General features: G+C 41.4%; 1 protein-coding gene across 3 annotated transcripts in view; it reads right to left on the minus strand.

The window, feature by feature from the left end:
* reep3b (receptor accessory protein 3b) overlaps nucleotides 1-26803 on the minus strand; it is a 41280-nt gene that overhangs the window by 5893 nt on the left and 8584 nt on the right. For 2 of the 3 annotated variants that reach the window (XR_005204677.1, XM_037754966.1), the window contains exons 1-5: nucleotides 18907-19017; nucleotides 9620-9696; nucleotides 7339-7459; nucleotides 7091-7204; nucleotides 2998-3157 (exon numbers count right to left, since the gene is read on the minus strand). Coding sequence is in view for 2 of the 3 variants with exons in the window: in XM_037754966.1 (XP_037610894.1) it covers nucleotides 2998-3157; nucleotides 7091-7204; nucleotides 7339-7459; nucleotides 9620-9696; nucleotides 18907-19017 (583 nt within the window). In the remaining variant the exon portion in view is untranslated. Of the gene's footprint in view, nucleotides 1-2997; nucleotides 3158-7090; nucleotides 7205-7338; nucleotides 7460-9619; nucleotides 9697-18906; nucleotides 19018-26803 lie in introns of those variants that run through there. The other variant, XM_037754968.1, reaches the window with a different exon arrangement.

The following is a 26803-nucleotide window of genomic DNA, read 5'->3' on the forward strand; positions in this document are numbered from 1 at the left end:
CTTCCCCTCATCCAGAGGCAAGTCCTCTACCTTGTGCCGACATTTATACTTCCGTATCATAGCAACCAGATGCAACCAAAGCGTCTCAGTTGAAAAAAAAAAAAAAATCCCGCTGCGCCTCATTGCCCTTCTCTGTTCTACATTTAACAATAAACAAGTATTCAATTAGTTAGACAGCCCTACATATATAGTTTCATTTAAATTTAAAAAAAAAATCTCAATAGTTTCCTTAAACAGCTGGTCACTGTCGTTTTTAACACACATTATTCAAACAGGACTATTTTTAGTGGCGGATTAATCCCCATCTGGTGTTCTAGTGAGTATTTGTGGCAGCAGGACGGTGTATGTGGAATTGAGTCAAAATAAACTACAGTGTGTGTGTTCAAGGTAATGAAGGTACCCAGTGCAACAGTGTGGCTCAACAATGGAGCTCTATGTTCACAGAGGAAGGAGATCAATCAGGCTATGATACACACACGATAGTTAGTAGATACATTCATTGATGGTGTGACTCTGCATATGGGATTTGTTGACGGTAAGATAAATATATAATATAACCAGAGTAATCATTTGAGTCCTATGCTTAACAAAACAAATCATTTGTAGAAAACCATTGTTGTCTGAGCACTGAGGACCTCCAATATGGCCACCGGAGGGTGTGTGATGTCGTGTGAAACCCCTCCACAGCAGTGAGAACCATATGAAAGAGAGCAGTTGGAGGGTAAAAACATCTCTTCCTCCCTTCATCTCTCTGCTGGCTGGCTGAGCTGAATATATAATACGGCCTTTCCTCTCTCTCTCTCTCTCTCTCTCTCTCTCTCTCGGTATGCTAATGCCGCCTACCAGCCTCGCTTCCCTCCATCCATCCACCTCTTCTTCCAATTCAGTCCTTCTCCATCCATCCCTTACATCTGCACTCTCCTCCTATACATTCATCTCAGTCCTCTCCTCCGCTCCCACCCCCTACCTCTCCCTCTCCATGCCTCACTGACTAGCTGTGTGTGTGTTAGAGAGAGAGAGAGAGAGAGAGAGAGACAGAAGGAACAGAGAGAGAGAGAGTGTGTGTGTGTGTGTGTGTGTGTGTGTGTGTGTGTTTGACATTCCACCAGCATCCCACTCAACCTCATCTCATCCCCTCTGTCTGCTGGGAAGTCATCTCACACACACAGCTTTCATTGACATGCCAGCCAGCCTGCGCTTCTCATCAAGCGAGGAGGAAAGGAGGAAGCAAGCCAACAAAGGCAAAACAAAGAAACATAAAAAAACAAAAAATATTAAGCTGACGTGGCTATTTGACACAACCGTGGTGTTGCAGGGATATTGGCAGCACTATCTGTGTGCCTTGTAGGAAAGATATTCAGGGGTGATTTCACAGTGGCACTTCTGAGTCTGGGGACAGACAAAGAAACGTCCACCTGTACAAGACGGCTGACATCACTTTCACTCAGTCTTTACCGGGCATTTCCCTACATTTTCTCTCAGTTGCGAATACAATACTAAACATGTCATATATTCTTATTTCATATATATACTTATTCTCATTTTTTATCTGTTCAAAATGTACCTTAAAGGGAGATTTGTCAAGTATTTAATACTCTTATCAACATGGGAGTGGACAAATATGCTGCTTTATGCAAATATACAGTATGTATATATTTATTATTGGAAATAACAACATAAAAAATTGACAAATATTGTCCAGAAACCCTCACAGGTACTGCATTTAGCATAACAAATATGCTCAAATCATAACATGGCAAACTGCAGCCCAACAGACAACAACAGCTGTCAGTGTGTCAGTGTGCTGACTTGACTATGACTTGCCCCAAACTGCATGTGATTATCATAAAGTGGGCATGACTGTAAAGGGGAGACTCGTGGGTACCCATAGAACCCATTTTCATTCACATATCTTGAGGTCAGAGGTCAAGGAAACCCCTTTGAAAATGGCCATGCCAGTTTTTCCTCGCCAAAATTTAGCATAAGTTTGGAGCATTATTTAGCCTCCTTCTCGACAATCTAGTATGACATGGTTGGTACCAATGGATTCCTTAGGGTTTCTAGTTTCATATGATCACACATCTTCAAAACTGAGCCTGCTACAACTTAAAAATAGCAAGTTGCATTAAAGAGATCAGGGGCGTTAAAACAAATCTGCTTTAACCTGTTATTATCGCGCTAACTTTGACAGCCCTAATGTTTACTTGTTCTTATTTCTATTTAGGATAAACAAATACTACGGTTCCCATCATGCTCTGGTGACGGAAACAAATACAGTCTTGCCATGGAGTCTGGGAGCTAGGGGTGGGCTACGACAGATATTCTTATATTTGGCCTCTATTTGGTTACACTTTGGTGAATCTGCACCATGAAAGGTCATGCTGCATTGCTCTCTCTCCCCCCTTTCCTGTCATTCTCCAGCTGCTCTAATAAAAGGTAATAAAAGTCTTGACTCAAGGTCTACTTATTAGCTTCTTCCAGGAAAGCTTTCATCTGCATTTCACGGTTTTCCTCAGCAAATTTAGTTTTCCTCAGTTGTCTTAAATTGGGTTTTCACCAAAAGTTCCTGGGACTTTTTAGTCCCAAGAAATACTTTTAAGGAACTAAAAGGTTCCTTCAGCCCACTGTTGTCTGCATTTCCCCCGTGATATAAAGACCCGCATAGATTAGGCAAAAGTTCCAGTACTTTCAGAAAGTACTACCCCCTTGACCAGGGCCTTTTTGGGGGGGTAAAAGGTTCCCGGAAAATGTACTTAATTTCGACCTTGGTCCCTGCGGTTGAAACGCAACGAGTTCCTCAAAAGGATTTAAGTTCCGGGGGGAAAGTTCCGGGGGAAAGTTCCTGCGGTTGAAACGCAGCTTTAAAGAATGAAAACAAAGTAAACTCCATCTGCTGAGGAAGTCTGTGAGATGCAGTTGAAAGCTCCAGAACCAGTCCAATATTTCATACATTCTGTTGCATGTGTGTGTGTGTGTGTGTGTGTGTAGTGTACACACCACCGTCGCCAGCGTCAGTGCTCTGAGATCTCCTGATGGCGGGGTTGGCTGAGTGGGAGCTGTACTGGTAGAGCTGGTTCCCTTCGTCAACCTGCCGGCTTATCTGTGTGAGGTCGTGCATACTCAGGCTACGCAGCTTCTCTGTGATGGCACCCTGACCCTGTGACACAAACAAGTCAATATTACATCAACAGCAAACAGCCCTTCAGACCTCTCAGAGAACAACAGGACAAAATCCAACACACAGATGAAGTGAGTGAGTGTCAACAGACTGTTGAACACAACTAACTATCAATTCAATTCAATTCAATTCAATAGGCTTTATTGGCATGACATTTGACATGTGTTGCCAATCTTCATGGAAACAGTTCACAAAATGAGCAACAGCAACAATGGAGGAAAAAAAACGAAGGAGATATTTGATTAAACATCAAACAAGAAGAAAAAAGAAACAGGAATATGTACAAGTGTTATAATGAAATGAAAGGTTTAAACACAGGTATAAAAAAAAAAATTCCAAACATTAAGGGATGTAAATGAAGAAAAATGAGATTGTAAATATTGAGTTAAATGGATTTGCAAATGTTGATTGTTGATTCTTTATTACATCACTAAGAACAAGATGTATTTTTCAGCTACCAGGTCTGGTAAAAGAACAGAAAATCAAAAGGAGGGGGGGGGGAACACGATGTCATGGGAGAATAATGCTGGTTGTGAAATGGAAAGTTCTGTCCATGCTGCTTACACTGACTGCTTTTACCTCCCAGAGTAGCCTGCTGAAGCACACAAACCCTGAAGAAAGGAAGGATGTCAGTACAGAGAGAGAGAGAGAGAGAGAGAAAGAGAAACAAAGTCACAAGAGGGTTAGCTAGTAGGCAAGCTGGTGCAGATCCACACAACATCATCCTGACTAAATAGTAATAGTTTAAAAAGAATTAGAAACCACACAATGTGGCTTCCAGTCTTTCTAAAAATCAATGTACGTGGTGGTTATAGAAGTGATACAGTTTTCCCGCCACAGGCTCCCAAATCTTCCATCGTCCGAGCTGTGTAGCAGCAGATGTGACGTCACGTAACTCTGATTACAACAATAAAAGCGGTAACTTCCTTCTACCTCCGCATAGACTCAAATGAAGCAAATATATCGATTCTGGTATTAAAAAAATCTATTTCACTCCTACATAATCAACATATTTGAACCTGAGGATTCTGATTCAGGTGGGGTGTACTGCCTGCGGCTGCGGATGTGTCATGTGGCCATGACCAGAGGTGAGTCTCGGTATACTGTAACTATCTCACAGACCAGGGAGTACAGCAACAATTGAAGTTGATGTACTGTACTAGCATGATTCTTGCACTTTTTGGGGGTTGAATTGCCATTATTGTAGTCGCTTGTGATAAAAGCGTCAGCTAAATAAATGTAATGTAACCGAAGGAAGCAGTTAGGAAAGAAATGTTCAGAAAAGCCGTCTGCTTCTTCACACCTGTAGAGGATTTACAGATGCAATTTAAAAACCAGCCGCAGGCTACGCGCGCATCAATATGCGAGTATGGTGCATGCATAATGGAGAGTGGGTGCATATAGCAGCTTGAAACGTGTGGGTCTCGGGAGTTTCTTTCTCCATAAAATCACATGCTAAAAAAAAAAAAAGGCCCACGGTCTAAAGGCTGAGATGCATTTGTAATCCAAAACCATGTCTCCACAGAAATCTTTCAAAGTGCTCTCTCGGAGCTGAGTCGTGTGCTTCAGCCTGTCAGGCGGGTTCAGACAGATGGATTTTATGTAGGATGCAGCTGGTTGTATTGTACAAGCCAAGGTTAATCAAATTCCTGCTTAAAACACGACAAGCTTTTAAAGGATTTGAAATAGCACTGTGAGCTAAAGGTGTGATGATGAAACACAGAGGGAGAGGAAAAGAAGAGAGGAAGAATGAAGACAAAGAAATAAACGGAATATAAGAGATAAAGGGAGGTTTACAGGCACAGAAGAGACAAATAAAAAGAGAGACACAAAGAGAGAGAGAGAGAGAGAGATTGGAATGTTGGAGAGGGAGAGTGAGAGAGAGTGAGAGAGAGAGAGAGAGAGAGAGAGAGAGAGAGAGAGAGAGAGGCATAGTTTGAAGCAGTGATTAATGGCATGTTTAATGTAAGCAGAGACAGCAGGGCTTTTACAAGTTCCACACTGGTGTCACTAGAAGGATACACACACACACACACACTACAGTTAAAGGTACAGTCAACAATTTCATAGTTCACACAGTCACACACAGTTGGCACTGGTTCTTCTGATCCACATCTCCTTTGTTTCAATATATACAGAGTTCAAGTCATTCATTTCTAAGGCCCTGTCTACACGTATACAGATATTCATCTCTACGTTTTGGCCTCTCGTCCACACGCAAACGGAATTCCGGGTCACAAAAACGGATATCTATGAAAACGCCTTCACAGGTGCAGATTTTTAAAAACTCCACAAACTATCTATCAAACGGAGCATTTGGGAAACGGTGACGTCCTCTCCTCATTTCGTGCATGCCCGTTGTTGCTGTGTGTAATCAACATGCGCCAGAAAACAACAACTACGATGGCGGACTACCGGCTTTTTGACGTTTTGTTAGCGCTAATTACTACTTTACATTTGAAAAATGTTACAGTCACAGGAGGCCGAAGCAGGGAACACATTAAACATGTCGAGGCCGAATGGTGATTGAATGTGTTTTTGTTATTGTTATTATCACAATTGATATTGTACATTTTAAATTGTTTGTTTTATGTTTTTTTACACATTATGGAGATACATTATGCTCATTTTCAGATTCATACTTGTACTTTAGGTTTCTACTAGAACATGGTTACATGCTTTAAATGTTCAAAAACACATTATTTTTCTCATAGTGTCTGTCTAAAAATACCTGTATTCACCCTCTGTCTGAAACGCTCCTGTCTCTTTAAGAGAAGTCTGCTCTGATTGGCTTACGAGAAAAATATGGTGCCCCTTTTGCAAAGGTAGTTCTCAAGCTTTGGGCGGTATATTCTAAAGGGCCTGCATGTGACATAGAAAGGGGAGACAAATCTGAATGGCTTGTTGAATCGCATGTTTTCTGATCTAGACAGCTCACAAAAAACTGACTGAGTTGTCTTATTTCACAGTTTGTGGGTTGGTAGGTAATCCAGATACCAGCCAACATGAGTTCTGAAAGCCTAAAACTGATAAAGACAGCACATTTTCTTCCCTTTTTCTGCTGACCCACAAGATCAAACAATCAAAAATAGAAAGAGAATATATTTATATTCATCTTGATTGTCTTCATTCAGATTTTGCTCAACGAACCCAGAATCATGTATCACGCTAAATCTATGCGGTGAACTTTAGTAGTAGATTCCCACCGCCTGGGATTACCTCAGTGCGGCGCAGCCTCAGACAAGAGATCAATAGGGATTATCTGACACACTCAGGTATTCATGCAATGCTGATGAAACCAGTTCACACACACTTTATTTATCCTGACTCTGCAGCGAGTGGTAGCTGCGGGGACAACGAGGTACTTTAGAGACACACACACACACTCACCGTGGACACATTTGCATGAGCAGAGGTACGATTTTTTGATTCAGGATTGGCTGTAGCGTGTAATGCAACTCTCCTGCATTCATTTCCACACCAATAACACTACATCTGTCTGTGTTCTCTTACGTGTGGTTTAGCAAGCACAAGTGAGTACACTCTGTTCCAACAGGATAAATTTGGCAAAACAATCTGCTGGATTGCTTTACTGCAGAAAAGAAAAAGACAGAGAACACTGTTGTTTTTCTAAGTGAAAAACAGTTTCTTAGAAAGTTAGATGGGAAAGAGAATCAAGAAAATGACTTTCAAAATGTTTATCCTCCTCAGGGAATAGGAAGTCATGGGATTTATGGGAAATGTTGTCTTAATTTGACTTGAGAGTGCCTCAGCCGTGCTATTGTGATTTTTTGTTTTTTTTAAATACAGAAAGCCATGTTCAGTAAATCAATGCTGAAAACAATAGAAGAAAAAGTAGCGCCTTTAAACAAATATCCAATAGAATAAAGAGTAGAAGCCGGAGACACTTGCCTTGACAGCTGCAGTGACGGCGGCGGTGGCTGCGATGCTCAGTCCCTGCTTGCCAAAGTTGACCATGGTCTCATAGCTCCTCTCTTTGGCCTGCACAATATACTCATCTATTTCCTGCAGGGGAGACAATCAATAACGGTTCTAGTAGACAGTTTAATCGAGTGCAAAATAGTGTGTCTATAATATTCTCAACGACGGACGAATGGATGGATGGATGGATGGATGGATGGATGGATGGGTGAGCTTACCCTCTCTCTGGAGGACAGCAGAGGGTGCAGACACTTCCTGTATATGAGACTTGCTCCTCTGGTGTAGGGGGACAGCAGCCAGATCACAAAGGCTATCTTCAGCTCGTAGTACAGAGGAAACCTGGACACACACACATACACAGCAGGAACATCACAACATTAATAAGGGATGATATTAAAGCTTCAGTAGGCAACAAGTTTTTGGCATCATTGGCCACAAATTCCATAATAACCTTTCAGCATATTGTAATTCAAGAGTTCGGAGAGAAGACTAGACTTCTGCACCTCCTCATGGCTGTTTTCAGGCTTTAAAAAATCTTGACCAATCACAGGTCATTTCAAAGAGAGAGAGCATTCCTATTGGCTGTGCTCTGGTTGGTGGGCGGGGCTTGGTATTTCCTCAAGAGATCTCAACATGGCTGTCGGGTTCCAAACTTTCTCATTTTACAGCTAAACAGTCCACTACAAGATGTTTCTGAAGACATTTGAGGAGAGAAATCGTCATTACAGTAACAGAATATTGATTCATATTTAATCAGCGCTGCCTAGTTTGACCGTTTGATCGGAGTTTGCAAGTGATTGACAGCTGCTCAGAGATGGCAGTTGCACGGCAGACTCCAGATCAGCTCTGGTTGGTTGTTTTCCTCTGGTCTGTGAAATCTTGCAGATGCCGTTAGGAGCACCGGAGGACACAGAGGCACATGATTTTTTTCAGATTACCTGTCTCATGTACTACTGTCAGGATATAGTGACCGTTTTATAAAAAATAACTTATTTTTTTTAATAATATTTGCTCCAATTTTACCCACTGCAACTTTAACTCTAGTGAAGTATCAGTCCTTTTCTACAACAGGAACCAATGTTACTAAAGATGTAGCCGTTGTCATGGCTATCATCCTTCCGCTTTGTGGTGTTCTTGATTTGGGCACCGCTGCGGAGGTGCAGATTATTAAAAAAAAAAGAATCACAATGAGCAAACAAAGAAAATGCTGAAGTAGTTGGACGGCGCTTCGGGCCATTTGATTTGCTTGTGCCACTCTTGCATAAAAGTCTGTTTCACTTTCAAATGGTGTTTCCCACAGCACTATCTTCCGTGATTGGGGCTTAGAGTGCATCCACACATGTGGACACAATGTTGAGTGGAATACAGAACAGACTGTCAATCCCACTCAGGACATCTCAACTTCCCCACATTGCACCTTTTAAATCTTTGAGTAGATGTGTTCTTTGAGGTTCAATTCACAATAAATGGCTTATGCTGTGTTCAGACCGAGAGTGAAGGGGAATTTTCGCCTCACTTCACTCGCGTGAGTTGGACCGCCGGTATTATTTGTGTTCATTCACGCTAGATGTGCAGGAGAGGAGAAGGAGCTTGTCTCCATGGATACCAACAACTTTTCTTTCCTCCATTTCCGCCATCAACCATGGAAGAAATAACCACTGGTGCTGCGGAAGTCCCAGATACTTCGGAAAACCAAACGCCGTCGTGTCTGGGTTCATAACATCATCTGGCGGCGAGCCGTATTCACATACAGTGCCACTGCACTGACTGTATCTAGCAAGCCACATGTCACTACTGTGGTATGAACCCAAAATAAACAGATTGTGCTGTGATTTAAATGCAATAAACGGATCAAATATATACCGAAATAACTACATAATGATGCCGATTTGTTTTTAAATTGCTTGTTTTCTGAATGGAGTTTGGATTGATCAGTGCCAGGCTATGCAGCTGCTCCATCAACATTCAACATAACGTCATCTAGGCATAAATACGGCAGCGACGTTGTGGTTTCTACCATAGACAGTCTGAGGTTTTTACACAGAGTTTTTGTCCGGTCTCTGTACAGATATGATGTACTATCGTAGCTCTGGGTGACCACAGACAGCTAAAACAGTCCAGTCCAGTTGTACATCTGAAACATCACGGTTTGTAAATTACAGTGGATACACAAGAAAAAAAAACTCACACCAAATACTCACAGAGTTCAAGTGTTTAACTTTAACTTTTAACTTTATTAAGTTCCTATTTGTGTTCCCACACATTCTTCCATCTGTCACTCATTACTGCAAAGCCTTTCTAATTACATTATAACACTAAAATTCCATATACCAACATAATTAATATCAGCAAGGGAATTTCCACTGGTGATAGAATCATCCCATCACCACATCACAGTGTACATATGAGAGAACAGTTGAGACAATTAAGTAAGAGATTGTTGTGTGCATATTTTCTGTGTAGGTGTTATCTGAGATACAACCATAATGTGTAACTCACCATGCCAGTGTTAGGTCGGTGATGGTCTCCACCACGGTGTAGAGGGCAAAGACAATCCAGTACATCATCCATCGCACCTACACAGACACACACAGAGAGAGAAAGAACACTTAACAATAGAGCGCCACTCTTGAGGAAATCACCACCTGTTTTATATGGAACAATAAGTGGCCAAGTTTCCGCCTGGGAACCTTTAGCCGTACGCTGTTGGCAGCATAAGAGATGCTTTTCAGGTTTATACCTGTTGCCTTTTGGGAAAGTGCTTGTTCAGTGTTCATATAGTGTAATATAGAAGTTACCAAATTTGCCAGTGGGCAAAATGCTGCCTCAGTCTCCAGTAAAAGGATTTTGTTTGTGTCTTTGACATTTGCACTACTGTCTTTTCAAAATAAATGAAAAGAAACAGATCCAAGTAATGCATTTGAGTTTTGTTTGCTGTACCAAACTCACACCGAACTGTGACTCCTAAACCAGGGTATGAACCAAACCGTGACTTCTGTGTACCATTACACCCCTACTGGGGGGCCAAACTTTGTGCTGTCACTAAGCTGGGTATCGTTTAAAAAATTCCGATACGATACCAGTACCCTTAAAGCTGGAAGAGATACCAATACCATCCTGAATGGAAGCATTCAGTTGCATAAAATTCCACCACCATTTATTTATTTTTTTATCAGATGGCACGGGCGTGTAGTATTTCCACACTTTCAAACGTTTTGGTGGCATCTCGCCACGTTGAACTGCCAACTCCACCAAATACACCGCGCTCAACTTCACCACACCACAGACTGTATGGGTTGCAGCTGCTGTGGTAGTGGGCCAATCACACGTCACATCAAATCGAAGAGCGCTTGCTGTGATTGGCAGCAAGCGAAACCATACAAATAGTCTTGTTTTTCGAGATCTGGGTACAAAAAGGATCAAATGCGAGTATGGTTTGACTGGAGAAGTTTTCATACTACTTGGTAATGGCGTATTTCTACTTAAATATCTCCTCAAAAAGAGTGCAAGGAACGCCATTCACTGTTTCTCAATAACAGCAACAGTTGCAGGTGTTCTCATTGTTTGCGCTTTGAAAGGTCAGCGGCAAAGAGGTCAAAGTTTAAATAATTTGAACTTTGAGCACAGCACTTGGTGGCGATTTCGGGCAATGCACCACCCCAAGGGTGGCGCTCTCCGCATAGGAAAACAATGGCACAGCCAGCGCAGAGCGATTGATCATGTGTAGACTGCTTAACAAGTGCAACTTGTCCAACTTTTTGCTCCAGCTAGCACGGCTGGTTCTAGCTTTTTCGGGCATTTTTACCCCTAGAAAAATATATTTTTTATTTAACTTAGCTGCATTGTTCAACATCAAAATCAAAACAAACATGCAAATTATAAATAAACCAATAAAATGACTTTTTAGAATATAAACAATGTTTTGGATAAATTCTAAATTTATGAGAAAAAATAAAATCGCTTTTGATGTTCGATATATTTTAAAAGGTCAATTTTAAATGATTAACTAATGACAACAACAACGATTTTAAATTCGGGACGGTCCACACTCATTTCGGGATGGCTTATGTTGTTTTCTGGGAGGGTGGTGAAAAAGGTTAGTTGAGAGCCCTGATAGAATGAAAAGAAAATGTGTTAAGAGTTGCAGAATTGGAGGTTTATATGGTATTCTTCTCTTTTCGTTCTCCTTTTATCCTGAACCTCTTTCCCTCTCCGGCCAGTAGTTGTGAAACAGAGCTTTAGAGAGATTTTTCTCTCTCTCTCTCTCTCTCTCTCTCTCTCTCTCTGCCTTCATGCTAGTTTCTTCTGTCCTCCCTGCCCTCTCGTCTCCCTCCGTCCGTCCCTCTTTAAGGGCTTTCCAGGCTCTTCTGGCTGGATTTCCATATCAAAGCCAGCGGTAGACGGTGGCAGGCGGGCAGACGGTCACATGGCAGGCTGTGGTATTAGCCAGACCCGGCCGCTGCCGCATGACTGAACACACACTGACACTAGCTAATGAAATGTCAGTGTGTGTGTGTGTGTGTGTGTGTGTGTGTGTTTGTGTGGATGAGTGAGGGAGTAAAGTCTGTGTTTGAAAGAGGGAGAACAACAGAGAGACACAAAACACAGACACACACATTCACCTGTCTCTCACACACACACACACACACGCCTGCAGTATGACTCCTATTACTGCTGGACTGGTTAATTGGTGACCTCATAGTGAACTCCCCCCCAACACACACACACACACACACACATACATACACAAAGAGGCTCATGGAATGATAAATGTAAAGAGGAGAGAGAGTGACACAGAGCCGGTGAGATGGAGAGGACATCTAATTTATATGTTTCAATCCACTTCTGCCTCCACTGCTTCCGTCTCTCTTCTACCTCTCCCTTTCATCTTCCACTCCATACCGCCTTCTTTCTCTCGGTCTCTTACAGCACTTTTGTTCCCTCTGTCCCTCCCTCCTTCATCTCATCAGTAGGGAGGACATTAAGACGTGACCTCAGTGAAATATACAGCAGCCATTTTGCCTTCCTGAGGCAATAGCAGACATTTACTGGCCCCGTCTGTGAATAAGTGCCTTCCATTAAAAGAGAAAGGGAAAAAAAAAAAAACACCTGACATCAGCTCTTTACAGCCACTGGGCCCACTGGTAATGTTAAACCTGGTAGACAGAGCATGAAGACGGAGCTGGGCAGCAGTGGAGACTGACCAATATGTGCTAGACGCCACCAGCCGACAAGTTTCATTCAGTGAAATAACTTTAATATATTCAAAACGAGTGAATATTGTTAATATTAGTTTTCCTTTTAAAATGGAACCAAAGTGTCAATTTAAATGCAAAAATGCCTCATTATTGATTTATCAGCAGAATATTTTTTGGTTTAATAGTTTGGTCTCCAACATGTCACAAAATACCCATCGCAATTTCCCAAGACCTAAGCTGACATATTCAAATTGCTTGTTTTGTTGAGCGATTAATCACGTCTACAAAAGAGTTTCCTAATGGATGCAACGTAAATGGAAGTAGAAAGAGTGCATTAAAACAAGGCAGCCAATCAAGATCTCAAATAACAAGTGAACCCATGGTGGTGTGTGTGTGTATGTGAAAATAATGTATCAAATTAGCCGTCAACTCTTTGTGTTAGCATGTCTTTACTTTCACAGACATTATACTCTAATGTTTGGCAGGACTGCAGAGGGTCAGCCCTACGAACGCAGAAGTCCGTCACTGTCTGAGTGATGAAGTTACACGATTGGTCGGCCGACTTTTGGAGTTTCCTCATTGGATGTTGCTCTTTCAAAAATGAAAAGGCAAGGACAGTCTTTTGTTTACGTTTTTCAGAGGGGCGTGTCAGCGGTTCCATTTCCACCAGATTCGGTGATGGAGGGTGTCTCAACGCTTTCCAGTCATTTCCTATGGAAAGCACGAGACGCAGTCGCCCAGTGCATTGAGGGAGTGTTGCGGCAAATGAGCCCGTCCAGCGCGACACGTCCGGCTCACAAAACTTGCTGTCAAACTAGGCGATCTAGTTCTAAAATGAAAGGAGATTCAGAAGTAGATTCTGGTGGATTTTTTTTGTAGAAATAACAGAAAGTTGTTGCCGACATGTTGTTTCCTGTTTGAGGGACCAATCACGTGCAGTCACCGCTTGAATGGCCAGTTGAGTGGAGCAGTGCGTCCCCTAGTGTCCTCACCGGACCTGATGGACATGTAGCGCTGGATTTAACATTATAGACATGACCATTGACCATTAGTGTAACAATTTAGCCACAAATTCACAGACTGACAGACAGATACTCGGTTCTGAGCGCGTCTTGTTGCCCTAATCGTCTACCTAAGGCATGAGTAAGGGCTGGATATACTCCAAAACAGACCTGGACAACGGACACCATATTACGTTTCTGTTTATGCAACATTTGGGTGTCTGCATACACACACACACGTGTTCAAACATGTTTGTCGGCATGGATATAGGCAGATGACAGGGTTTTACATTATGCAGACACTTGTGGCCATGCACAATGCAGAAAGTATAATTGTTATTAAGTTATTAAACCATCTGCATGCACAAGCAAATAGATGAAAAGGAGGGTCTAAATGAATACTGAAGAATGCTGTTCCCCAGTTAATACAATCTCAACACTTCCTCCATGACAACCTGATCAATTTAGTATTTACACAGCATTACTCGATCAGTAGTGAGAGTCAAAAAAGAGAGTCGTGTTATACCCACCGCTGCTGTTTTACATTAAAACCCTCCCAGCATAACCCCTCCCTTTCCTGGTAGACTTTTAATTTAAAACATATGTAGGACGTTTGGAGTCTCGTTGAGAGTTGCTTTACAGCGATTGATTGAAAAAAATAGAAAGGGGTTGGGGGGGGGATTACCAGCGGCTACAGTGTGTGGCTGGTATTGTTTTCAAATTGTGGGTCTGTGAGTCATCAAGGCAAATGTGGTCGTGGAGACACCTATTGTAGCAGGAACTACCACAGAGGAGGTTTTGAGTACTTTGCCAGGTGTTTATATGTGTGTGTCTGTCTGTCTGTGGACATATATTGTCACCGCGATAGAGTTAAAACCTTGCAAGATGAAGTCAGGAAACTTTACAGGCATGTACTTGAGATCAAAGTGAAGGTCGAGTTTGAAGATGGGTGTGGTCCGACCAAGGATGCTGAAGATATGGCGTCATGGTTGGTGCTATCCCATTGCAAGATGGTCTCTAGTTTAAGTTTCCTTTAGCTTAAAGGTTAACATTTATATGAAATATATAGGGTTGTCAATTGATTAAAATATTTAATCACGATTAATCGCATGATTGTCCATAGTGAATTGTGATTAATTGTAAATTAATCGCACATTTTTTACCTGTTCAAAATGTATCTTAAAAGGGAGATTTGTCAAGTATTTAATACTCTTATCAACATGGGAGTGGACAAATATGCTGCTTTATGCAAACATACGTATATATTTATTATTGGACATCAATTAACAATGCAAAACAATGACAAATATTGTCCAGAAACCCTCACAGGTACTGCATTTAGAATAAAAAAAATACACATATCTTGAGGTCAGAGGTCAAAGGGACCCCTTTGAAAATGGCCATAATAGTTTTTCCTCGCCAAAAAGTAGCGTAAGTTTGGTGCGTTATTTAGCCTCCTTCACGACAAGCTAGTATAACATGGTTGGTACCGATGGATTCCTTAGGTTCTCTTGTTTCAATTGATGCCAGTCACTCTAGCTTTAAAACTGCGCCCGTTACAACCTCCGAAAGATTGGCGGCTGGTCTCATTTTTAAGAGGTTAATTAAATATCGCGTTAAAGAAATTGGTGGCGTTAACGTGTTACTATCGCGTTAACTTTGACAGCCATAGGAAAATATTGTTTCACGACTGAGAAAACTGATCTGCCTCAACAGTAAGTGTATCATAAATCAAAATAATCTAATCATTTCTGTGTTCATTAATGTCAGCATTAAAGCTGACACTTCATCTTAGTCAGTCCGGAAGCAGAATGTCCTTGAAAAATAAGAGGGCTTGTCTAAATTGACACACAAAATAAATAAATAAATAAATACACTGTAACCACAATCAGATCTTGCCGCTTTCTGTGGTTTAAGCGGTAACAACACGGGCCATCAGACAAGCCTGCTCAAGTCACGCTGCGATCCAGACCGCTCAGCATAGAGTCCCATTTGTCTTAAACAGAGTGGAGTCAGACAGTGTAGCCTAGGGGTCAAAGGCTTTAACTGCCCTCATTCAACACTTTATCATTCCCCGTGTCAACGGTGGATAGGTATCAGAGATGTAGCGAGGGATAGTGGACCGCAATGAATGCGTGAAGGAAGAATGGATCTATGGAAGGAGGGAGAAGAGATTGGTTGTACTGGTTTTACTTTTACTACAGGTGAGAGTGTTCAACAAGACACTGACTAGGAGACATGTCTGTCAACATGTACGCACAGGAATATACGCTGTAATAATAATAATAATAAGTAATAAAACATGAAGAAGAGGGCTGTGCCTTTGAAATGAATGTTTGGAGCCAACTCCGTCATGAACTGGAGTAACCTCTGGCAGGGCGTGCTGCAGCTCCAGTCACATAAAAGCAGCCACAGGCCTGTTTGAGCTGCAGAATAGCTGCTCTGTTCCAACATATATACATGACATCCTTCGCCATATGTGCTTCAGGGCGTGCTTAATGAAAAACTAAATTCAATCTTGTGAATTTGTTTTGGTTAGATGATCGTGAAAGGCTGGAGGCTTATTTGCAAACAGCAGTAGATGCTGCTCCTAGCTCCGTCCCCCTAGTGAGATCCAGTCTTCATTCAGTGATTCAGCACTCCTCTTGACATTTTCTGAAGGGGGCACCGAGTGTTAAGTGTGCAGCTGAGGTCTTGCTTCCATCCAGAGATAAAAAGGTTGGGTCGAGTTAGAAGTAAAAATCGTACACTTTGAGCTGGAGGAACTAAATCCTCAGTAATCTTCCTCTTCTTGCCATCATCCAATTGTTTCCACGGGCTTTAGACTCTGCGACTGACGACGACAACAACAAGAGTCATCAATGACTTTGATGGAACAACTCTGCTGGCGGACTGGGGGTTTGAGGCAAAGAACGTATATCGTTGAAAGCCAATTGTTCCTTCAATTGCAACATCAGCACCCAGCAGCAGAGCTACGCTTCCGCTATTTTGGACAGAAATCGACCAGTAAAACGTCCGCCTACAAAGTGCCGTACAAAAGTAAAACTAAATGATTTCTATTCTGTTGTCATATTTAATGTCTCTACTGAAATCGCCTGTGTTGGACATACAAATATTATAAATATGCATATTATTATAACTATTTACTTACTTACTTAGAAGGATAAAGTGAGCGATGGACATAAATGGAAGTTAGAAAAATCCAGCACACAGATTTTGAGAGCAATCTCAAACTTTTTCATGTCAGGGATCAAAAATGGAGTCCAATAGACCACAGAACCATGGATGTATAAGAGGTTGTGTCCTGTGCTTTTGCCCTGCGTGTTAGTAAATAGCCTACAACTCCATTAAATCTTGCTACTAGCACTACTAGCTACTGGCCAATAGTTGGTTATTTGGGAACAGAGACGTTAATACAGCCACCACGGTACAGACTTACAGCTTACAGCCCATGGGTGTATTATAAGATAATAAAAGTGATGAATTACAGCCAATATATCCATTATTACAGCCGCATACAGCTAGCAGGAAGCTGGCAGAACCGAATATGTCATATGAGCGTGCAGGGCGGAGCAGTCCCGTGGGTCTGATGCACGTTCATTATGCCGAGGAAAATAACTCTGGATTCAGCTGTTAGTTCCTTTTACAACTTTTATGGACATAATGGTTTAAATGAGGGATATTTAAGTATTTCATACTGGGAAGTTGATTTACCTAAAAAAAAAATGATCCTCTGATTTACAGACGTCTCTTTATACATCCATGGCCACAGACTCGTTGGCGTTTTCAGTCCAAAATGGCAGCAGCGCTACTGCAGCGCCACCTAGCAGCTGTTGTGAAAAACGCACCAGAGTTTCATCTCTTTGCTTCTATAGCTTTTTTTACTGCTTGATACAGAAGGAAAACCTGCATGGTTCTCATTTTCAAGGACTAATCCAGTGTTTTCACATTAATTACCTACAGTCTAGGTAGACCTGCCACAGTTTCATAATGAATCATATATACTTTTGCACTTCTCAACGGGTGGGGTCCGCACAGTCTGCCCGGGGGATTAAACTCAAGTGGTCAGGGCCCGCTGCTCGATATGGGAGGATCTCCTCGTGGTACCTCTCCCCAGCTCTGACTGGGACTTGCCGGGCGAATTTCCTCCGTGGTGATGTGGCTCTAGGTCGGCTTGGAAAGGCCCAGGTTGAATGAGGCTCACGGATCCGGCCGTGAGCTTTACAGAACCCCTCCCACAAACCTCGACTGTGCGTGATATTAATTTTATTAATATTGCTTGTGCTACCTTGTGGCATTGCTAATGTTACTAGTTACCTTACAAGCATTGAGGCAAAAGAGAAATATTGGTGGAGTGATAACGTTCCACAGTTGCACACTCAATAGAGCACAAATGGCCATGTGGTGTTTTAGCATGTTAGAAGCATTCAAACTGGACTTCCTGGTTAATGTTTGAGGTACCTACAGATCTCCATTTCCAGAGTTGTTAGGAGAAATTGTTAGGTGATTTACCTATACCAAACCAGCTTTATGCAACAAAGAAGTGGACCTGAGGATCGGTAACAACAGAGATCAAGCAACAGAAGCAGACTGTGAGGAAAAACAAAGAGGAGGAGGCTGAAAGCAGAATCACAGTGTACTGCGTCTGAATCTGTAAGCTGGTGTGTGTTGAAGCTGTGTGTGAATGTGTTACTAACTCAGTGGACTGGGATTTCACTCTCACTGACATTACTTACATCAGCCGACTCCACCGAGAAAACACCTCCAAGCCCTTACGTCTACGTGCATTTAAAGGTTCCCATCAAAAGCAGAATTCAAATGGGCGCAAGTCACATTCTGCTGTCAATGATTTTGGAGAGTACAACCAATGTCTACAAACAGAGACATCTCTTTCCCTAAACTGAATGCTGTCATCGGGAGACGCATGTTCCATCAAAATGACTTCCAGCTGGGAGTTCAAAACTTGGCAGTAAAATAATTCCATTAAACGAAGATACAGGAATTAAGGCGGTCCCTCTGCTGCTCAATTCAAATGTGCTAAAAACTGAGCTGTAAAATCTCAGGAGAGACTCGTGGGTACCCTGAGGGTATCTTGAGGTCAGAGGTCAAGGGACCCTTCGTCGCCATGCCAGTTTTTCCTCACCAAAATTTAGCACACGTTTATTTCTTCTCGACAACCTAGTGTGACATGGTACTGATGAATTTCTCAGGTTTTCTAGTTTCATATGATACCAGTATCTTCACTCTAGCTTTAAAACTGAGCCCGCTACAACCGAAAAATCGCAAGTCGCGTTAATGCGTTAAAGAAATTAGTGGCATTTAAACAAATTTGCGTGAACGCGTTATTATAGCATTAACTTTGACAGGCCTATATTTTACTAATGAATATGGTGAGTGCAACAACAGGCTTCAGGGCAGTGAATATTCAGAGTAGCTGGTAACTTTGGCTGGTTACCAAAAAACCCTCAAACCCTTTGCTTACACATGTAAGTTTATGGGTGTACGTGTGTGCGTGCGTGTGTGTGTAGTAGAATCACATTAAAATCAATCCATGTACATACATGCCGAGGGATGCTCATGTACTTACATATTCCTTGACATTTTTTGTCTTTACAGCTTTGTAAGAGTAGTAGGCAGGATACAGAGTCCCGAAAAACAGCCTGCAGAGAAAGAGAACACACAACATGAAGCATATCATTTCTATTATCACAATGTTAAATAACCCCAATTACCCTAACATTTCCCTAATGTTCTCAACACTGTGACAACACGGACATCCCTGCCTGAACGCTGTAGAGCAGGGGTGCCCAATACGTCGATCGCGATCTACCGGTCGATCGCAAAGGTAGTGTGGGTAGATCGCATGGCATTAAAAAAAAAAAAATAAAATAAAAAAAAATTAAAATATAGACGTCAGCTTATCAGAGCAGATTGAGAACTGTCTGTCAGAGTTTGACAGACGCTTTCAAGACTTTGTTTTACTGGAGCCAGTCGCTACATTCACGTGCTACCCTTTTCGGGAAGATGCTGAGGCTGATTCACTCGCATCAAAAATTGCAACACTGTTTCACCTGAACTCATCTGGAGTGGAGGATGAGATTTTGACACTACAAGCTGACATTCAGCTTAAGTCCAGGGCTCATGGACAATTCTGGAACTTACTCACAGAGGAAAAGTACCCCAACATGAGGAAATGTGCTACCTCCTTGACTGCATTATTCGGCTCCACTAATTTATGCGAGTCAGCCTTTTCCCACATGAAGATTATTAAGTCCAAATACCGTTCCACCTTGACTGATGATCATTTGGAAGTGTGCTTGAGGCTGGCTATCAGCAGCTACTGTCCGGACTATGCATCCCTGGCTGATTCCATTCAGTGCAAGTCATCAGAGTAAGGTAATGACAAAAAATGTACAGAGTTATATTGTACAATATGGGTTCATGCAGTTATGCAAGGTACACCAACATATATTGTACATATAAAGAATACTCAATATATTTATAAATAAATAAATATATGTTTTGCATTTTTATAGTAGGTAGATCATTTTGACTTGATCATTTTATAAGTAGCTCGCATGCTGAAAAAGTGTGTGCACCCCTGCTGTAAAGTGTTCTCACGTTGATGCGTCACAGTGGGCTACCTCCGGGTCTGAGAAATGAAGCCAAAGCTGAAGTGCCTTAAACCTGCATTCTCTCTAATAGCCAGCAGGGGGCGACTCCTCTGGTTGCAAAAAAAGAAATCTGATTGTATAGAAGTCTATGAGAAAATGATCCTACTTCTCACTTGATTTATTACCTCAGTAAACATTGTAAACATGAGTTTATGGTCTCAATCGCTAGTTTCAAGTCTTCTTCAATACAGCATGATGTTCATTTAGTAAATTATGGTCCCATTTCTAGTCAAATAGAGTAAAGTAAAATAAATTAAAGATGCTTAGGATATACTAATGCGCAGGCCTTTTGAATACAGGACTATATGTGACGGATAGGAATTTGTGCTGGTGGGTTTTCACATGGTGAGAGAAACATCGATAAATGAAATTGCTCTGTTTACAGTTTAAAGCCTGCAGTTGGCCGCCTTGACTGTCTGGTTTCCCCACACACTCGTGAAGGGGATTTTACCCTCAAACCAAAATGGCAGTAGAGCGTAATCCAAAGTGTACGGAGGCTTAGATGCAAAAAATTGTGATTTTCCAGTTAAAAGCCATCATCTGTTCCTGCAGAACAATCTGGGGAACTTATTTATATCCTGCTATGAGCGGGTGTTGGGATCTGACCCACAGTCTGCAAACCACTGGAACACAAGACAATGACTCAATGTTTCCCCCTGTAATCTTGTGCAGCGGCAGTGGTTTAGGGGTAATGTGGGGTTTGGTTCCATGTCTGGTCCAGTGCAGGTTTCAACACCACCTCAACGTACTGCACTCTTCTTTTGCACTTTCGATACACACAGTGTTTGCTATGTACAAATATACATTGTTTGAATTTCAGCCTCTTTAGGACGTGGTGTTTTTGCACTGCACTGCTGTTTCTAGGTGGTTTTGTCTTCCCAGCCCTGCTAACTGCACAGCCACTCTTTCATGTATGGGGAAACTAAATGGAAACATTATAATGCATTATTTTCTGGGTATTCTGGGTTTTCTGGGTATTTTCTGGGTAGATTATACAAAAGAGCTATGAGACATTGAGAGCTTAGAACAGTAAGACTCAAACAGTTTATGTTAAACCAATCAGTGAAATAGCTTAGAGGGTATTTATTTAATTGAAAACATCACAACACTGCCTCAGGTTGCATTCACTTGTTCTATAATAATATGTTTGTTTATTGTTGCACCCAATATACACTCAGGCCCCATTTACACTTGTCATTGTCTCATATCGGGAATAAATCTAGATATGATTTTATACACTTTTATATTTACACTAGGGCTGTCAAAGTTAACGCAATACTAACGTGCTAACGCAAATTGGTTTTAACAACACCCATTTCTTTAATGCATTAACGTGATCGATCTTTCAGAGGTTGTAGCAAGCTCAGAGTGAAGATACTGGCATCATATGAAACTAAAAACCTAAGGAATCCATCGGTACCAACCATGTCATACTAGTTTCTATGGGTACCCATGAGTCTCTCCTTTACAGACATGCCACACTTTATGATAATCACATGCAGTTTGGGGCAAGTCATAGTCAAGTCAGCACACTGATACACTGACAGCTGTTGTTGCCTGTTTTTCATGCTAAACGCAGTACCTGTGAGGGTTTTGTGTTGTTAATTGATTTCCAATAATAAACATATACATACGTTTCCATAAAGCAGCATAATTGCCCACTCCCATGTTGCTAAGAGTATTAAATACTTGACAAATCTCCCTTTACGGTGCATTATGAACAGATAAAAATGTGCGATTAATTTGTGATTAATCGTGATTAGCTATGGACAACCATGTGATTAAGTGTTAGCAAACTGTTTCCTAGTATCTACACATCCATCAGTTACGAAGCAACATTATCATTCACTAGGAGTGGTGTTTGTGTCCACATGATGAGTCCAATATTCTCTCTCTTTTAGCTCAGTGTTTGGTCTCAACCACCTCCTGAGGGAAAAATATCCATCTCTTTAGCTGCTAAATGCTCCACTATGTTCACCAGCTAGTCTCTAACTGGGTCTGTCTGCTGTTTGATACAGAGCTTTTCTCTGAAAAACAGCAAGCAGCAAATCTTCAGTCTTTGCTGTGAAACTGAACCAAAAACAGTGAAGCTAATTCTAAAAAATAATTGGTCTCTTTTGAACAAATAATATGGACGTCCGTATGCAGAGGTGTTACAGATGTATTATTATTGTAGTCTCCACCTGAATGGGTGAGATAAACGCCACAATTATGGATAAAGGATGACCTCTTACAGTGAGAGTGAGATTATAGGTCTTTGTATCTACTGTACATCATCTACTGAAATACACAGCTCTCTTTCTATCCTGACACACACACACACACACACACACACAGACAGAGATAGAAAGCTCCAACAAAAGAATGAAAATCCACACCCTCGCTCACAGACACAAGTAACAAGGGCAGTTTGTCCACCCTCTCTGTTCTAAGCTCCACACCATATATTTCTCCCTGACAGAACTGTGTGCATGTGTGTGTGTGTGTGAGAGAGAGAGAGAGAGAGAGAGAGAGAAAATAACGAGTAGATGAGTTTATAGAAGGGCACTCCTTCCCTCCAATACCTCTCTCTCTCTCTAACATTCTTCTGCTCCTCTCTCTCCTCCCCCCACACACTGGTCTTGCCATGTCTGCAGCACAGTGTGTTCTCTGCAGATCTGCCTGGGATGCATGCTGGATCTGTTCAGCAGGAATACACAGCGACTGCAACCGTCACTGCTGCTACTAATTGGTAGAATTCCAAGAGTTTTTTCCCAGGTTTCAAGTTTAATCGGGTTATAGAGGTGTTTACAAAACAACTCACACGTTATTTTTAGATGGCGTGCATCTATAATTTCGCACTAAAACTTGTTGTACATTGTAGGGCTGGGACGATCCACCTATCTACCGATTCCATACTATCACGATACTTGGGTGTATTAACTTTTTAAACACTAGACCGTGGGAAAAAGTTGAATCATACACTTTTACTTTGGAAAATATCTAAATGAATATAGTCACAATGTTAGATTTTTAGCATGTATGTAGTCAGAGATGTCCTGAAGTCAAATATATCAGTCACTGTCAGGAATTATTTATTACATTTCTTCCAGCAACCCAAAAATCAAAGAATAAAGACATTTCCTTCACAAATTAGTGGTATTTTCTTTTTAATTTATAAGGGACATGTAATGTTATATACTTTTGGTGAATATAATCCAATCGATCTATATATGTATTTTGGATATACAGTTCCCTTTGTTAACACCTTATTTTGAAAACCGGACGTAGTCACACGTGTATACGTCCTCTAACTTCTCCAAAGTCGTCTCTAGCTCTCCCGTCAGCTCCGTTCTCTTTATACGTCCATGGTCAGCTCCATCGGGGCTGGGTTTGAATGCATTTGACATAAATGTCAGTATACGGGTGCTCTACAGTTGTAGCGTCAGCCCATTTGTCCACGGAGATGAGCACGACGGCCGGCTTGTTACAGCAATACGATAACGTTTCCTGTCCATGACAGAGTTAGCATGCAGCTTTAGCCTTGATGTCTAGCTCTGCTTTTCCTGGTAAGGTGTGAAACCCAAAGTGTTTCCATACTTTACTGGATGTGTAGTGTTTACCACGCTGGATTTAAAATGTGAGGGTGCAGGTCGTATCCACGTGGACCCTCCGCTGTTTTGTACTACCTCGTTTCGACTCGCTGCGGTTTGTTTTGGTCGATGGATATGAAACGGATATGACGTCACGTTACTCAGACTACAACAATAAAAGCGGTAACTTCTTTCTACCTACGTATCGACTCAAATGACGCAAATATATTGATTCTGGCATTAAAAAAATCTATTTCAAAATCATTAAAAAAAACAACTTTTTTTTCCCCACCGTAGATTGCAGTTCAGGACAATCCAAGATGATGTGAAAAATCACCTGATTGCCCCTTTAAAGCCGGCGATATCACTATATCAGTACATCAATGTGTTTTTGACAAACGGAGGTACCTCATCACATTAATACAAAAATCCAATAAAGTCCATCAGTGCCATAAAGCAGTCCTGCTCAATGATTTACAACACTGCCTGCAAGGGGTGTAACACAACCAGAGATATAACGGGAAAGATATCATGGTATAAATATAGTAACATCTCTGACAGTTGTAGTCAAAGAAATACACTGTAAAAGGTGTACTGCACTTGGGTACAATGATGACATGGACAGTTAGGTGTCCCTGGATTACCTCAGTCTCCCCGTAAATGACTTAACTGTTCTCAAGACTGACTGAAAAACTGAGCGTAAAATGTAATTACACCTCTCAACTGGTAATACCCGATGTCATTCTGAACGGGATCAAGATGGAATGAAAAAAGAGAGGGAGAGGGGAAAGAAAGAGAGAACTTGGAGGAGGCATGATCTTACTTAGGGCAGTCATGCTGGCAAACTGGACTGGCAGAAGTGAGCTGCTGGATTTAAACTGACCCAGTATTTAAACTGGCATCGGGAGGAGAGAGGAGCTCTTGCTGCTACTGTAAAAGGACCCCGACACACCAAAGCCGGCTTCTGTGCCTACCTGCATGCAAAAAGTTGCAACTGACACTGTACCATTCTGTGTAGCTTTGCACTGCCACTGTGGGCTTTTGCTTGTGGAAAAAGAAAATAAGCCACACGTAGACCTGGAACCATGAATGTACCCTCATAATATAATATAACCCCATGCAGGAACTCTTAAATCTTAACTTTTTTAACCTTTTCTTCTATTTGCTGGTTTCATAGCTTATCAGTGAAAGACAGGAACAGCTTGAACAGTAATGTTACACTCTGTTCAAAAGATTACACAGAGATTTCAGCCTGTTGTTTGACCAACAAATCAGAAGTGTGTCTGAATACCTATTGGGTAAAATCCCCCTGCTGCCATCAGGACATCGTTGACCTTTGCCTGCTTATAAAAGTAATCATTAGTCCAAGTCCTTCATTCCCTCTGATACCAATGCTTTAGAGCTTCTTTAACGCTTCCGAGCCATCGTTTTATGTGCTATCCCCAGTTTATTGTATGTGTTCTCATGATCTGCAATGCAAATTCCCTCATTGGGATAAATAAAGCTGTTATCAACTGAACTGAATTGATCTGCCCACTGACTATGATTGGTTCCAGCTTCACTTTCATTCATAAAAACCATGATTATGGATGTTAAAATGTGTTGTTCGTGGGTTAAATATAAAATAAATCCAGAAAATAAATAAATAATGTAAAAATAAATATATAAATAAAAATAAATACATTTTAAAATTCACAAAAAATAAATACATAAATAAATAAAAGTGGACATGAACAGAAGAGTAAATAAAAAAGGGAATTAATAAAAAGGTAAATAAATAAAAAAGAAAATTAAAACAGAAATATCAATTTATGTAACATTTTATCAATTCATTAATGACTACATTTATTTTTTTTATTATTTTTGCTACTTTTAATGGCATTTTTTATTATTATTTATCGAGTCATTTATTTATTTATTCATTTATTTTTTATTTTGGCAGACTCTGTCCTCCACAGTCTACAAGGTTGTTCACACCCTCACCTTAACCTGAAGATGGCCATTTGTGGTCATACATTGAGTCCATGCCGAATTAAAGAAGAACTGGGAACTTTAGGTATTTTTTTCATTATGTTTGTTGAGCTTTTTGTTACTCAGCACCAAAAAATGTATGGATGTGTGTGTGTGGCTCTTGATTGTCCAACATGTAGTCTGTTATGACACAGCAACAACCTATGACTCTATGACTGCCTTATCCGACACAGTCACTATTTTAAAAGACAAAAATACCATGTAGTGTGATCGCAGCATATTAATAACGGTCTTGTTTTAGCCAGACCACCATATGGTTTGGATTTCAAATCTGAGGGGGCGTTGATATGCCGAGCAACTGTAAAAGATGCATTGATACCCTGGTCTCTACTTGTCTGCCACGACCCTGACATAGCTGCACAGGGGGGGGGATGAGTGAATGAGCTACTTTATAGGAGCATTTGGACTCCTTCAACTCCAGTTTAAATGATAAAAAGGTGGAGGATTTCACAATGAAAGCAGCTTACAAACACACACACAGACACACTGTATATAGTCATCTGTGACCAGAGTCCCCTTCAGCGGCGGGCGAGCCGCCAACAACCACAGCAGTTTATTTTCCTGCTGTTGCTATAGAAACAGCAAGGCTGCCAAAGCTCGCATGCTCGCTCTTCATGTCTCCATCTCACTGGGCTTTATTTGCATGAACGTAGAGAACAATAGTGCTGAACCATCGGCCAAAATAAATCAAAGTTGAGTGAACCCCTGCCCTCTCTTACACTGGTATGTGGCTGTGTTTGTATGCATGTTTGTAGTGGAGAAACTGGAACAGCAGCCTGGGGACGGGGGTAGGGGGGGCTCTCTGAATGTCTATATTGCTTTGTCTGTCGTAGTTGTGCAACTACATACAAGTCTTTCCTGTCCAGCTCTGCAATTTCAAGGCCTTGTGGTGGCTAGTAGCTCTTGTTCATGCTAATGAAAGGCGATTGCTGATGCTGTGATAATAGCAGGTATTTGTGTCTCAATTGCTCCTAATTTGCTTTGACTGCAGTGAAAGTGTAGTCCCAGAGCTCGTGCTCACACATGGCTGGGCCCATGGTGTGAAGGAAATAAAGACCGTAATAAACAAGCTGCACAATAACAACATTAACCGGCTCATGTCAGCACCCATGAATTTCTGCACTCGAGGACTTGGCTTAATGACTTCTGTCATTTCATTCGACTCTCAGGTGTCACTGAACACTGTCCCACTTGTAGGATAGTTTGT

Source organism: Sebastes umbrosus, chromosome 20 (genome assembly GCF_015220745.1).
Source record: "Sebastes umbrosus isolate fSebUmb1 chromosome 20, fSebUmb1.pri, whole genome shotgun sequence".
NCBI classification, from domain to species: Eukaryota; Metazoa; Chordata; class Actinopteri; order Perciformes; family Sebastidae; genus Sebastes; species Sebastes umbrosus.